At 58.8% G+C, this 14,343-nt stretch overlaps 1 protein-coding gene across 1 annotated transcript in view; it reads left to right on the top strand.

Annotated features, from left to right (window-relative positions):
- PKD1 (polycystin 1, transient receptor potential channel interacting) overlaps positions 1–14,343 on the top strand; it is an 80,647-nt gene that overhangs the window by 62,667 nt on the left and 3,637 nt on the right. The window contains exons 23-45 of the mRNA XM_033074125.2: positions 22–624; positions 1,043–1,199; positions 1,457–1,709; positions 2,208–2,403; positions 2,940–3,110; positions 3,807–3,950; positions 4,409–4,619; positions 5,659–5,785; positions 6,390–6,506; positions 6,632–6,681; positions 6,815–7,017; positions 7,485–7,590; positions 8,313–8,431; positions 8,837–9,039; positions 9,552–9,746; positions 9,965–10,104; positions 10,688–10,815; positions 11,451–11,616; positions 12,107–12,232; positions 12,366–12,540; positions 12,885–13,172; positions 13,439–13,573; positions 13,831–14,145. Coding sequence (XP_032930016.1) covers positions 22–624; positions 1,043–1,199; positions 1,457–1,709; positions 2,208–2,403; positions 2,940–3,110; positions 3,807–3,950; positions 4,409–4,619; positions 5,659–5,785; positions 6,390–6,506; positions 6,632–6,681; positions 6,815–7,017; positions 7,485–7,590; positions 8,313–8,431; positions 8,837–9,039; positions 9,552–9,746; positions 9,965–10,104; positions 10,688–10,815; positions 11,451–11,616; positions 12,107–12,232; positions 12,366–12,540; positions 12,885–13,172; positions 13,439–13,573; positions 13,831–14,145 — 4,328 coding nt within the window. The remainder of the gene's footprint in view (positions 1–21; positions 625–1,042; positions 1,200–1,456; positions 1,710–2,207; positions 2,404–2,939; positions 3,111–3,806; positions 3,951–4,408; positions 4,620–5,658; positions 5,786–6,389; positions 6,507–6,631; positions 6,682–6,814; positions 7,018–7,484; positions 7,591–8,312; positions 8,432–8,836; positions 9,040–9,551; positions 9,747–9,964; positions 10,105–10,687; positions 10,816–11,450; positions 11,617–12,106; positions 12,233–12,365; positions 12,541–12,884; positions 13,173–13,438; positions 13,574–13,830; positions 14,146–14,343) is intronic.

Genomic DNA, 14,343 nt, shown 5'->3' with positions numbered 1-14,343 from the left:
TCTGCATTTCTCTCCTGCCAGGTGACCTAATCCACCTTGTCAATACAGTTTCACAAGAATCCAAGCCCCAGGAGCTGCTTGCTGATTCCCACAATTTGCTGCTGGCTCCCAAAGCCTACAACCTGTCTTCCAGCCTGATGAGAATCCTCATGAAATCCCGGGTGCTGAACGAAGAGCCCCTGGAGCTGGTGGGAGGAGAAATTAAGGCCACAGGCAAGAGGTCTGACCCCTTTAACTTGCTGTGCTACGAAAACACACCAAACTGCCAGTTCTCCATCCCCCAGGCCTTCAACTCCACCCTTTCCAACCTGACTGATGTCATCCAAGTCATGTTCCAGGTGGACTCCAATCCCTTCCCTTTCGGGTACATCAGCAACTACACCGTGTCCACCAAGGTGGCCTCCATGGAGTTCCAGACACACAACGGGGTGCAGATCCCCATTGGGAGCCTGGACTCTGAAAAAGCCATCACTGTGATGGTCTCAAACAGCACAGAGCCCGAAAATCTCGTGGCTGGCACCGCGGTCATCGAGCCAAGAACGTCTGTGAACCTGATTGTGATCATGGAGAGCAACAACAGGGAAGCAGGGCTGCACTTCCAGCTCACCTACAGAGTCCTCAATGGTAGGGCAGACAAATCCATCTCTTTGTGAGTCCTTCCTGTGGGAGAGGAGGGCTGGGTGTGAGGGATGATGCTGTGGGAAGGGATGCTGGGTGTTCCATGCTGCATGGTCGAGGTTCTGGCTGTCCTGGACAATCTCCATGCCCAGTGTCATCCTTGCTTGGGGATTCTGGCCCTGGGGAGCCTTTTGCTTTTCCCAGCCCTTCTGTTGAGCCACATTAGCCCTGGCAGGCCTTGTCCAGTCCCTCTCCCAGGCTGGCCCAATGGTTTCCAGTGCTCAGGGATGCTCTGAGGTGCACGTGAGGGGGCACAGTCTGGAGAAGCATCTCCCACAACTCTGCATTCCTTCTTCCCTGAGCCCCAGTGCTGGCAGCACACCTGGGCATTTTTAACCCTTTCTGTTCCCTCCCCACCCCACAGAGCATTACCTGGCCAGTGAGCCTGAGCCTTTCATCATGGCCTATCTCCATCATGAGCCCGAGCCCAACGAGCACAACTGCTCTGCCTCCAAGAGAATCAGCCTGGACGCCCTGGCTGGCAGTGACCACAAGCTCTACACCTTCTTCACCTCACCCAGGTTAGAGAATCCTCCCTGGTAGTTCCTTGAGCCTCAGGCTGTGCTGTGAGTGCATGAGGGGTGCTCAGGTGGTCTGGGGAGCCCCTGAGTACCTGCACAGCCAAAGGGTGGAAATTACCCCACATTCACTGGGTTTCTTCTTTTTGAGTGCATCCCTGCCCCTGTGGCTGCTTCCCCTGGGCACACCCCCACCAGAATGGGGCTGGTGTCTCTTCAGGAGGTGGGGGAGTCATCTCCTTGCTCTTTCCCTTCTCCAGAACAGACGACCCCATCCAGAAATACTACCTGAACATCACCAACCACTTCAGCTGGTCGGCAGTGGAGGTGACCCTGGGGCTGTACACGTCCCTGTGCCAGTACTTCAGCGAGCAGGAGAAGCGCTGGAAGACTGAAGGAATTGTTCCCCTGGAGGAGACCAGGCCAGACCAGGCTGTGTGCTTGACCCAGCACCTCACGGCCTTTGGGGCCAGCTTGTTTGTGCCCCCAAACTCTGTCCAGTTCATCTTTCCCGTGAGTACCACAAAGCAGAGGCTGTGCAGTGCTGTCACACACAGAGCAGGTTGTCACCTGGAGCAGAGCCATAGGCTGCTGTTGGTTTCATGTCCAAGCTGGCACCAGCACAGGCATCTGGGAGCCTTTGGGAGGTGCAGATGGGCACAGCTCAGGGGAAGCTGTGTCCCCTGGCTGGGAATCCTGCTGCAAACAGACCCTTGCAGATGGCTTTAGTCCCTGGCCTGGACACCTTACACTGTGTTCCGCTTTAGGGAGATACCAAAGGTTCTTCCAGCTGTCACCCAGCACTGTTTGATCCCAGGGAGTCTCACCTGCCAGCTGCTCCCTGCTTCCCAGGGGCATCCAGCTCTGCCTTGCTGTGTCCCTGTGACGTGAGCAGGAGCAGGGAGTTCCTGGCAGCTGCTGCCGGCTCTGCAGGGCTGTGAGAATCCAGAAAGGAGGGAATGGGAACAGGATCCTCCTGGGATTGCCTTCCAACACTTTTCTCCTATCCAGGCTCCAGGCCCAGGGCTGAACTACATCGTGCTGCTGACGTGTGCTGTGTGCTTTGTCACCTACTCGGTGGCGGCGCTGATCGTGCACAAGCTGGACATGATCGACGTGAACCGCGTGGGGGTCATTCCCTTCTGCGGCAAGAACGGCCTCTACAAATACGAGATCCTGGTGAAAACGGGCTGGGGCAGAGGATCAGGTGAGCCCCCAGCCTGCCTCACAGGGGGACATCTGTAGTGCACCTGAGGTCCCAGCTCAGCACGTCACATTCTGCAGTTCCAGTGCAGGGCTTCCCACAGTGTTCCCAGATTTTATTGTGGGATGATGGGGCAGGTCAGGAGAATGGTTTGGGTTGGAAGGTTCCTCAAAAACCTTTTGGTTCCAAACTCCTGACATGGGCAGGGACACCTTCCACTAGCCCAGGCTGCTCCACCACTGGCTGTTGTGGTGGGACCAGAAATTGCTGCTGGAAGGAAACACCCAAGAGAGAAATTCCTCCCTCCTGCCTTCCCTGGCTGGGCTGTGGTTGCAGAGGCAGAGATTGTTCCTCACTTCTGAGCCCCTCCTGCCTTGTGAGCCCTTTGGATGGGATCCTCCAGGATCCATCACTTTGTTCTGAATCTTTCCCAGCAGCAGGCAGGCACAAAGTCCGGCTTTTCTTTGGGAGCTGGGTTTGTGGATAGAGTTGTCCCAGGCATCTGGACATCTCTGAGGGAGCCCCTTCCCTCCCTGCAGGCACCACGGCCCACGTGGGCATCGCCCTGTACGGGGTGGACAACAAAAGTGGCCACAGGCACCTGGATGGGGACAACGCCTTCCACCGCAACAGCCTGGACGTGTTCCAGATCGCCACCGAGCGCAGCCTGGGCAGCATCTGGCGCATCCGCATCTGGCACGACAACAAAGGTGGGACATGGGGGGCTGGCCCGTGGTGAGCCACTGGGTCAGGGTGTCAGGAAAATGAATCCACAATCACCAAAGGAGACAGAGGAGTCCTTTTGTTTTATTACAATAAAGGGAGAGGCCATGGGGCATCTCTTGAATTTTTGGAGGATGCAGCCTCCTTTGTATCCTAAATTCCCTGCCACATTTCCCTCTTCCTTTCCCCTTGGGCTGAGGTGCTTGACAGGCACAGACTCCCCCAAACACCTGATACCTGAGATTCCACTCTAATGTATAACCCTGCCTTTTAGTTTTTAATTCTTATGGAATTTATGTTTTTCCTCATGGCTTCTTTCATCCTTCCGTATCCAGTTTCATTTATCAGCAAACCTACAGTTTGTTTATAAAGGCAAATATCTTTTTCCATTCATCAGTCAGTGGAATCCATCCCATTGTTTCTTTCATCTCTCAGTGCTGGTTTTATCCACCAGCAGACCCAGAGCTTGTTTGTAAAGACAAATCCATCAGGTCTGACACAGAGGATGCTGTGCACTGTGACCATAAACGTCACCTCAGGGTGACAGAGCTCCCCTCGTGGGTGCTGTGCAGTGACAATCGTGTCACTGTCCCACTGGCAGTGCTCATGTGGCCCCCTCAGCTTTGAGGGCTCACACAGGGAACGTGTGCCATGGAATCATTGCTGTGTCTGTCCCCGTTCAGGCCTGAGCCCCTCGTGGTACCTGCAGCACGTCATCGTGCGGGACCTGCAGAGCAGCAAGAGTTATTTCTTCCTGGTCAACGACTGGCTGTCGGTGGAGAGCGAGGACAACGATGGCCTGGTGGAGAGGGAGGTGTTTGCTGCCAGTGAGTGTCCCCATGATCCTTCTCACCCCTGCTCCCTCCTTTTCTCCAGGCTGAGCCCCTTTCCCAACTCCCTCAGCTGCTCCTGGTGCTCCAGCCCCTTCCCCAGCTCTGTTCCCTTCTCTGGACACGCTCCAGGTCTTTCTTCTTGTGAGGTTCCTCAGCAGTGCCCTGCACAAGGGATGGACACTGTTCTGGGGCTGTGGCCACACTGTTTTGGTACAAACCAGGTGCCACTGGCCTCTTGCCCACCTGGACACAGCTAGGCTCATGTTCAGCCCCTGTCACCCCCAGATCCTTTTCTGCTGGGCAGCTTTTCCATCCTCAAACCTGGAGCACTGCATGAGGAGGGACCCTGTGGGTGGAGTGTGGACACCCTGGAGCTCCTGGGACAGGCATGGCCAGCTCAGCCAGGTCCCCAGAGTTCTGCAGCCCACCTGAGTCTGTCCCTTTGTCCCCAGGTGAGAGCGAGCTGAGGAGTTTCTGGCGGATCTTCGTGGCAGAGCTGCAGCGTGGTTTCTTTGAGAAGCACGTGTGGCTGTCGCTGTGGGACCGCCCGCCCCGCTCCCGCTTCACCCGCGTGCAGAGAGCCACGTGCTGCTGCCTCCTCATCTTCCTCTTCCTCTGCGCCAACGCCGTGTGGTACGGCGTGGTGGGCAGTGTCCACTTCAGGTGGGTGAGGGGCAGTGTCCACTTCAGGTGTGTGATGGGCAGTGTCCACCTCAGGTGGGTGATGGGCAGTGTCCACCTCAGGTGCGTAAGGAGCAGTGTCCACCTCAGGTGGGTGATGGGCAGTGTTCAGTTCAGGTGGGTGAGGGGCAGTGTCCAGGTGTGTGCAGGTGTGGTGGGCAGTGTCCACCTCAGGTGGGTGATGGGCAGTGTTCAGTTCAGGTGGGTGAGGGGCAGTGTCCACTTCAGGTGGGTGATGGGCAGTGTCCACTTCAGGTGGGTGAGGGGCAGTGTCCACTTCAGGTGGGTGATGGGCAGTGTCCAGGTGTGTGCAGGTGTGGTGGGCAGTGCCCACTTCAGGTGGGTGATATGGGCAGTGTCCACCTCAGGGTTGTGATGGGCAGTGTCCACTTCAGGTGGGTGAGGGGCAGTGTCCACCTCAGGGTTGTGAGGGGCAGTGTCCACTTGAGGTGTGTGATGGGCAGTGTCCACCTCAGGTGTGTGATATGGGCAGTGTCCACTTCAGGTGGGTGGTGGGCAGTGTCCACCTCAGGGTTGTGAGGGACAATGTCCACTTCAGGTGTGTGCAGGTGTGTGGTGGGCAGTGTCCATTTCAGGTGGGTGATATGGGCATTGTCCACTTCAGGTGTGTGAGGGGCAGTGTCCACTTCAGGGTTGTGATGGGCAGTGTCCACCTCAGGTGTGTGGTGGGCAGTGTCCATCTCATGTGTATGAGGGGCAGTGTCCACTTCAGGTGTCCCCAGCCAGTCCCACCCTGCTCAGGACCCTCCTCCCTGTCCCACTGGGGCAGGACACATCTTCCAGTCACTGGGAAAAACTTCCATGGTTGTGCCTTGAGTCTGCCCTCCCCCTTTTAAGGGGTCACAGACAACGGATGACCAAAGCCAGTCTGATTTCGGTTATCAGGCTGATTTTCTCCTCTGCACATCTGGAATTCCTGCTTGTACACTTCTGCTTGCTTGCCTGGGCAGCCCAGCTGCTCCTGCTGACCCCTGTCTCTGCCCCTCTTGCTCCCCTGCAGCAACGTGGCCGTTTCCAGCCTGATCCCCGTCAGTGTGGACACGGTGGCTGTTGGCCTGGTGTCCAGCGTGGTGGTTTACCCTCTCTACCTGGTCATTTTATTTCTCTTCCGGATGGCTCGTGGCAAGGTAAGGAGAGGGGATGATTGCAGGCTGCTCACATGGGTGGGAACCCACCAGGTTTGCATTTGGGAGGCTGAATTCTGCCTTTCCTGAAATCTCACAGCTCCTGGTTGTGCTGCACCAGGGCCAGCCCCTTCCCCAGCCTCTGCCCCCCTCCCTGAGCTCAGATCACTGCTGGCCTCTGTCAGTGCCCAGGCACCAAAAAACAGATTTTAGAAGTTGTTTAGTCCCTTCCTCCCTCAGGATTTCAATGTGTGTGTGAAACACACCCAGGAGCTGCTCAGTGGAGCCTCTCTAATGTGTGCCCTGGGCACAAGCTCAGCTGAGCAGAGCTGTGCTGAGGCAGCTGGGCAGGGTTTAGCTGGGGATTTACCGACTAGTTAAGCACAATTAGCAGCCCCATTAAGTATTGCAGCTGGGGACTGATGAGCAGCAAGTGACTGATGCTGCTGAGAGCACACAGGAAAAGCTTTCAGACTGGGGATTTGCTGGGAGTTTGTGCCTGGGATGGTTCTGGCTGTGGTTACAGGTGTCTGGGAGGCAGTGGAGGACGGGTGTGTGCCTGGTCTAGGTGGCAGTGTCACCTCTGTCCCTCCTCTGGTCCCTGCAGGTCTCCATCAGCCACACAGTGACTCACTCAGACCAGCAGTCCCTGGAGATCGACAACTACCTGGACTCCTCCATCCTTGACAGCTCCTTCCCCACCTTCCCCGGGCTGCAGGCAGAGGTGACTGTTCCCTCCCACAGCTGGGCAGGCTCCAGGGCTGAGAGCAGCTCAGGGACTCTGATGTTCAGAGCTTTGAGCTGGCACAAACCTGTGTCACCTTCCTGAAACCCTTCTGTTCCCTGCAGGCCTTCTCTGAGCAAACCAAAACAGATCTGTTCCTGGAGGACTCCAAGAGGTGAGTGAGCTTCTGGAGATGGAACCAGCAGGGTTTGAGTCTGTGCTGAGCTGGGCTTGGCTCCCAGTCCCACCCAGTTCCTCTTCTCGTGCTCCCCTCATTCCTGACCACCCCCATTCCCATTTTCCCACAGCCTGGTACCGTGGCCCTCCAGTGAGGCCCTGCTGAGCTGGCCAGACCTGCTCAGTGACCCCTCCATCATGGGCAACACCATCCAGAAGCTGAAGAGGGGCCGGGCCAGTCGGCACCTGGGGCTGGAGGCCCCGCTGGCCCCCGAGGAGGACACTTTGTCCCTTGGGATTCACCAGGGACAGCCCCGCTACTTCTCAGCCTCAGGTGAGCCCCCCTAGCTCGGGGCAGAGCTGCTGCCACCTCCACTGGCCACACTCTGCAGGGCAGGGGAGGAGGGTTGGGTCTGTTAGTGGGGATTTTAGTCTGGGACAGCAGAAATCCTGGTGGGCATCAGACTGAGGTGGGCAGCAGACTGGGAGCCAGGAGAGGTGTGTTCCCATGGGGATGCTGCAAGCAACAGCATTTCCTCACTGGTTTCAAAGCCACAGTGTGTCCCTGAGCCTCTGGAAGTGGCTGAGAAGAACTTGGCAGAACTGAACCAGCAGTGCCCAGCACTGTAGCCAAGCTGGGATAGACAGGGAGCAGGGGAGGGCTGTCCCAGGGAGAAGGACATCACTGTGACCCCTCTCCTCATCCTCCCCAGCTCCAGCAGTGGCTGAGCCATGCCCTGGATGGTGCTGGGTGCTGGGTGCTGAGCTCTGCCAACACTGTGTGTGCTCTCCCTTCCCCAGATGAGGATCTGATCCGGCAGATCCTGGCAGACGGAGCCAGCGGCATCTCCCACTCCCAGGACCTGGGGCCGTACATGAGGGCAGAAACAGATCTGATCTCAGGCCTGTGAGTGTTTGGGGAGCAGAGCCCCACGGGGCCAGAGCCTCCCTCCCCCTGCCCTCACACCCAGCTGAGCTGAGCTGGGTTTGGGACTCACCCTAAGCTGGGTTTGGGACACTCATGGGTCACTGTGTCCCTGCTGGCCATGACTCCTGCAGCCCCCACAGCCACAGCTCCAGGAGGGCACTGTCACCCTTCCAGGGGCCACCTGGAGCATCACAGCTCCAGGAGGGCACTGCCACCCTTCCAGGGGCCACCTGGAACATCACAGCTCCAGGAGGGCACTGCCACCCTTCCAGGGGCCACCTGGAACATCCCTTAGAGCTACAGCCCAGGAGGGCACTGCCACCCTTCCAGGGGCCACCTGGAGCATCCCTCAGAGCCACAGCTGTGTCTCCAGCACTTTGGGACTGTGAACTGAGTGCTGGGATGAGGGCTCACTTCATGGCACTGATGGGAGGGAGCAGGGGATTCTGCCCAAATCTCTGTTGTGTTGCCATGCCCAGGACACCCTGCTGGGCAGCCTGACCACCAGGGCTGGCAGCCCAAGGGAAGGGAGGGAGTGTCAAGCCCTGTCCATCAGACACAGAGCAGTGTCTGTGCCTTGGGGACATGTGTGGTGTCCCAGCACTGGTGCTGGCACTGGAATTGAGCCCCCTTGGTGCCAGCCTGCTCAGCACAGAGGCAGCAGTGGCCCAGCTCTCAGCAGGCTCCCCCTGTGCCTGCAGGTCCAGCGTGTTTGGGGACAAGGTGGAGACTGTCATGATGCAGAGGCTGAACGACAAAGGGCAGAGCCTGGTGCCTCCTCCCAGGGAAGTGAGCAGATCAGCCAAGTCCACCTGGACAGGTACCAGGGCTGTGCCCCCGGGGTGTGCAGGGACAGGGCCCATCCCACACTGCAGCACTGTGCAGGCACAGTGGGGAAAATGGGAAATAAAATAGAAAAGGAGCCTTAGGAAGGGCTGCTCCCTGCCTGGGATATTGCTGCTGTTTCCTGCCAGCTTTTCTTGGAGCTTGGATCTCAGCAAGCCCAGGGGCAGCACTTGTGCTGTGACAGTCCCTGCAGTGTCCCCTCTCCCTCCTCCCTCTGCTGTGCTCCCTGCTCCCTCTGCAGCCACCAGTCCTAGAAATGTGTGGGATGATCCCTCCCAACTCACCCGGGGCTCTCTGCTGGGATGGGTGCTGAGCCCAGCCCTTCCCGTGCCCTTTGCAGTGATGTTCACCCTGCTCTCCCTCCTCCTGCTCCTCCCAGTTGCAGACCAGACGTTCAGGAAGCGCCTGCTGCCTCCCTGGTGCTCCCTGCTGGCTCACGGCATCAGCCTCCTGCTCTTCGCCACCTCCGCCGGCGTCTCCGTGTGGATCGGGGTGGGCTTCTCCTCCAGCGTGGCCCTCATGTGGCTCATCTCAGGGATTTTCAGCTTCCTGGCATCCTTCCTGGTCTGGGAGCCCCTGAAGGTGAGCACAGCACCAGTGCAGTAGCACAGACCTGTGTGTGGAATTAACCTGTGCAACTGCTAACCATGGAATTGTTAAGGCTGGAAAAGCCCTTTAACATGACCAAGTCCATCAAGCACCACCAGTGTGTTCACCATGTCCCCAAGTGCCACATCCGTGTGGGTTTTGAACACTTCCAGGCATGGTGAATCCACCACTGCCCTGGGAAAGAAGTCAGCTCAGAGTGGACACTGTGTGCACTGAATGGTCTCTCCCACCCCCATATCCCTCAGGAGGGGTGGGATGGGGACACCAGCAGCAGCAGGAGAGGCAGGGCTGGTGGCAGGGCTGGTGGCACTTGGTTTGGAAGGTCCAGGTAGGAGCTGTGCCGTGCTGGCTGTGCCGAGGGGCCCTCAGGAGGTGCTGCAGGAATGCTGAGCTGCACAGCTGCCTGCAGGCTCAGCTCTCTCCCTGTGCCCCAGGTGCTGCTGGAAGCCCTTGCCTGCAGGCTCAGCTCTCTCCCTGTGCCCCAGGTGCTGCTGGAAGCCCTCTATTTCTCCCTGGTTGCCAAGAGGCTGCACCCAGAGGAGGATGACACCCTGGTGGAGCAGCCCTGCGTGGAGCACGTGTCCGAGAGGATCAGCAAAGTCCGGCCCCCGCAGGGATTCGCTCTCTTCCAGGCCAAGGAGGAGGCCAGGAAGGTCAAACTGCTGCACAGGATGCTCAAGGTGGGACATCTGCTGCTGCCTGGTGCCCAGGGCTCAGACACATCTGGGTGTGGCTCCTCCCAGTCCAGCTGGGATGCCCTGAGTGCATCGCTCCAGCTCCTGCCTCAGTTTCTCCATCTGTGTCTGATCCTATTGCATTGCTGTGCAAAGCACTGCTCTGCTGCAGGATTGGGATCCAGCCCTTCTAGGCAATCCCATTTTTACTCTTTGCTTCCCAGAATTTCCTCATCTACATGATGTTCTTGCTGGTGGTCCTGCTCACCAACTACGGCGACGCCTCCCGCACCAGCCGAGCCTTCCTCCTGCAGAGCTCCATCAAACAGCAGCTGGGCAGCAGCGACTTCCTGCTCATCAAGAGGTACCTGCCAGCCCTGGGGGGGTCAGGGGAGTCCTCTCTTGGGTTTGTGCTCCACAGTCTGTCCCACAGGAGGTTCCTTGGTGCCCTTGTGGAGCTGGGAGCTCACAGCAGTGAGCGAGTCCTGTTTGTCTCTGTGGTTCTGCTGCTCCCCTGGAGAGCAGAGGGGCCTCTGGGGATTGAGAGGTTTAATTTGTGTGATGTTTAGTGATTTCCCCAGTGGGAAAGGGCTGTGGGAGCTGATGTTGATCTTTCTGGGGCTGTTCTAAAGGACAAGAGTTCCTTTGTCTCTAGAATTTACAGCCACTGGTTGTAGCCATGACCAGGGTCATGAGAGGCAGAAATGACATCTTGTCCAGAGTCTGCCTTTCCTTGCTCTGCACATGACTTTGACTGGATTAAATGTTCCCAGCTGATTTCCCACACCCCTGGGAGCTGCCAGCAGCCCAGTCTGGCCCTGGGCATCTCTGGGCTGAGGATGTGGCACTGCAAAGCCCTTGGCTCCCTGTGCACATCAGTGTGCCTTGTTCATTCCCCACACTCCCTGGAACCTTGGCTCAGCAATCTCTCCCCTTGCCCCCTGCAGGTCGGATCAGTTCTGGCTCTGGATGTCTCAGGTGTTCCTCCCTTACCTGCACAACAACGGCTCTGGCCAGGAGAGCCACAGCACCACGCTGGGCACGGCACGGCTGCGCCAGCTCCGCCTGCACAGAGGTGGGAGGGAGGGCAGGGAGGGGGCTCTGCTGTCACCCTGTCACTGTGGGGGGACAGTCCTGGAGGGGTGAGATGGGCAGCCCTGGCTGCAGCACAGGCTGGGGAGGCAGTGGTTCTGCTCTGCTGAGGTGAACTGGGGCAGTGGATCCTGGAATCCTGGAATGGTTTAGGCTGGGAGGGACCTCAAAGTCCAGCTAGGGACACCTTTCACCATCCCAGGGTGCCCCAAGCGCTGTCCAGCCTGGCTTTGGACACTTCCAGGGATCCAAGGGCTGCCACAGCTTCTCTGGGCCCCCTGTGCCAAGGCCTGCCCACCCTCACAGGGAAGATTCCTTCCCAATACCCCTCTGGCAGTTTGAAGGCAGTGATGTATCTGGGGACCAGAGTGCTGGTCCACAGTTACCCAAGGCCAACTGGGATGTGTCTGTTCTCCACTTGTACCCAGTTAATCCCCTCTGACCTGGCATGGACATACCATGACTCCTGAATTGGACAGCTCTTAATTTTTATTATTAATATCCATCCTTTTCTGAGTCCCTGATCTGTGCACCCTGGTGCTCTCGTGGGGATGAGCATGGAGGGGTTGGGAGGGCAGGTGATCTCTGTGCTGGGCTCACAGGGTGTTCTCATTCCAGCTGAGTGCCAGCAGAGTGCCCAGGACATCCTGCAGGGCATGGGCAGTGCCCAGAGGAGCTGCACTGACCAGCACAGCTTTGCCACTGCTGACTATGGAGTGGGCTGGGAGAGCACAGCCGGGAACGGGACGGCGGCGTGGGCACACTCAGCACCCGACCTGGCAGGGTAAGGGCTGCCCTGCCTGCTCCCAGCCCTGCTCCTCCTCCAGGGACCCTTACAGACCTCTCTAAGGTCTTTACAGGTGCCCTGGGTTGTTCTCAGCCCCTGAGCCTGGACACAGAAATTCCAAACAGCCTGCACAGCAGCATTGTGCTGTTCTGGGGGCCCAGGGGGCAGAGGGTTCAACTCTGCACAGACAGGGCAGGGGAACCCAGCAGCCCAGATCTCTGCTCCAGGGGGTGACAGGAACCCTGGGCAGGACATAAATCACACTTGGTTTCTTTGGTTTGTCCCCATCTCCGTGGAAGTCTGCGCCCCCACAGGGCTTGGGGCTGTTCTGAGGCTGGGAGCAGTGAGGTGGATCAATTCACCCCTGTAATCCATCTTGGGAAATAAATCCTGAGGGGCAGGATCTGCATCTGCACACTTGATCCTGGTCTGCCACGTAGGAAAGCAGTGTTCTTCAGCCTCACCCCCAGCTCCTCTTCCTCTGCAGGATCTGGTACTGGGGCTACATCTCCTTCTACGACAGCAGTGGCTACGTGCAGGAGCTGGGCCCTTCTCTGGAGGAGAGCCAGGCTCAGCTGGAATTCCTGCAGCAGCACACGTGGATCGACAACATGTGAGTGTGGCAGGGCCAGAGGGAGTGTCCTGCTGTCCCCTGGCTCCTCAGGGCTGCTGCTCAGGGCACAGGATCCACATCCCACCCAGAGCTGGTGCTGTCCCAGCCCTGAGCTGCTGCTGTCCCTCTGCAGGAGCCGGGCAGTGTTTGTGGAGCTGCTGCAGTACAACCCCAGCGTGGACCTGCACGTGGCTGTCACCCTGCGCCTGGAGTTCCCTGGGGCTGGCCAGGCCATGGCTGCTGTCACCATCAGCCCCTTCCCGCTGCTGCGGCTCAGCGCGGGGGTCACCCTGCAGCTCCTCATGATGGTCAGTGTCCTCTGCAGGGGGGGCTGGGGGCCCTCACCCAGGCTGCTCTGCCTGAGGCCACTTGTCCCCACATCTGTCACCCTGCCTGGGTGTGGCTCATCCCCTGGGCACTGCCACCCTGCCCACCCTGGGTGTGGGCACTGGGGAGCTTCAGGAGGGGTTGGGGCTCTGGAAGGCAGAGCAGGATGCAGGAGGTGCTCCAGGTGTGCAGTGGTGGAGCTTGGGCCTGGTTGGGGGGGATTTTGGTGTCCCCCAGTGCAGCACAGCAGTCAGGGCTTGTCCTCTCATCTCCTGGCAACTTCTCCATTCCTCCTGTCCTGGTAACCTCTCTGTCCCTCCCCCAGGTGTTCCTCATGCTGTTTGTGGTTTACTTCGTGGTGTCAGAGTCTCTGGCCATCAAGAAGGAAGGCAGAGCCTACTTCACCCTGTGGGGCAACTACAGCCAGTGGGTTTTCATCCTGCTCACCACATGCACGGTGCTGGTGCACCTCAGCCAGGCCACCCTGGCTGACCAGCAGTGGCTCAGGTACCTCAGCAACCGCAGGGGCTTCACCAACTTCTACCAGGTGGCTTTCCTGAGCTCTGTCTTCAACAGCCTGGCTGCATCCCTGCTCTTCCTCCTGACTGTGCAGGTAAGGGTGGGCTGGGGAACAGCTTGTGGGGGGTGGGTCCTTTGGCCCTGCTGCGCTTGTCACCCTGCACAGCCCTGCCAGGGGAGGGGGCCACATGTGTCTCTGCTGTGCACTTTGGGCCCTTGGGGAATTCAGGCAAGTGTGGCTGCTGGGATGATTCTGCAGATTGGGGTGTTTGTGCTCTGCTGGGGTTTGTGTTTCTGACATGTTTGAGGACCCTTCCTGGGCTGGGGCTGTGTCTGTAACCCCCTGCTCTCCCCTCCCAGGCTGCCCAGCAGCTGCGCTTCGTCCGGCAGTGGTCAGTGTTCGGGAAGACCTTCCAGAAGTCCATGAAGGAGCTGATGGCTGCAGGGGTGGCCTTTGCCCTTCTCCTCCTGGCCTATGCCCAGCTCGGCTTCCTGGTGAGCACCCCTGTCCCCCTCTCTCGCAGAGGGGCTGCTGGTGGCCCTGCTGCCCCTTTTCCCTTGCTGTGGCATGACACGAGCACAGCCCCTGTGTCCCCTGTGCCCATCCTGCCACCAGCACCTTTGGCTGGGAGCTGTCCCTGTCCCAGCCCATTTGTGGCCACCCCTCAGGGCCGTGTGGGAGGGGATATTGAGGGTCAGGTGAACATTTTGCAGCTGCTCCCTTCTCATCACATCTCCTCTGTCCCTCGCAGCTTTTCTCCTCCTCCTCCGAGTCCTTCCGCAGCGTGGGCAGCAGCGTCCTGCTGCTGCTGGCGCTTCTGCGGGGCAGTGCCAGCCTCCAGCCCTGCCTGCCCGAGGCCTCGGGGCTCTGCTGCCTCTTCTGCAGCAGCTACATCGTGCTGGAGGTGTGGCTGCTGCTGCGGCTGCTGGCGGCGGTGCTGATCCACAGCTACCGCGAGATGCGCTTCGAGCTCTACCGGCCCGCCTTCGAGCCCCAGGACTACGAGATGGTCGAGCTGTTCGTGCGCAGGCTCAAGATGTGGATGGGCTTCAGCAAAGCCAAGGAGGTGAGGGCAGCCTGGGGGCTATGTGGCATAGAGCAGAATCCTCATCCTGAGCCTTTCCAGGTTCCTCTGGCAGGTGAGGGCTGGAGCAGTGGCCATCCCTGAGAGATGTGGAGCTGTACAGGCGTCAGCTGCCCATTCTCAGCCCCACCGTGGCTTTATCTGGGATCCAGTCCATGCCTGTCACACCAGCAATGGCTG

The sequence above is a fragment of the Catharus ustulatus genome, chromosome 16 (assembly GCF_009819885.2).
Source record: "Catharus ustulatus isolate bCatUst1 chromosome 16, bCatUst1.pri.v2, whole genome shotgun sequence".
Classification (NCBI taxonomy): domain Eukaryota; kingdom Metazoa; phylum Chordata; class Aves; order Passeriformes; family Turdidae; genus Catharus; species Catharus ustulatus.
Note: the sequence above shows the minus strand (reverse complement) of the source record. Positions and strands in the feature narration are given on the sequence as shown.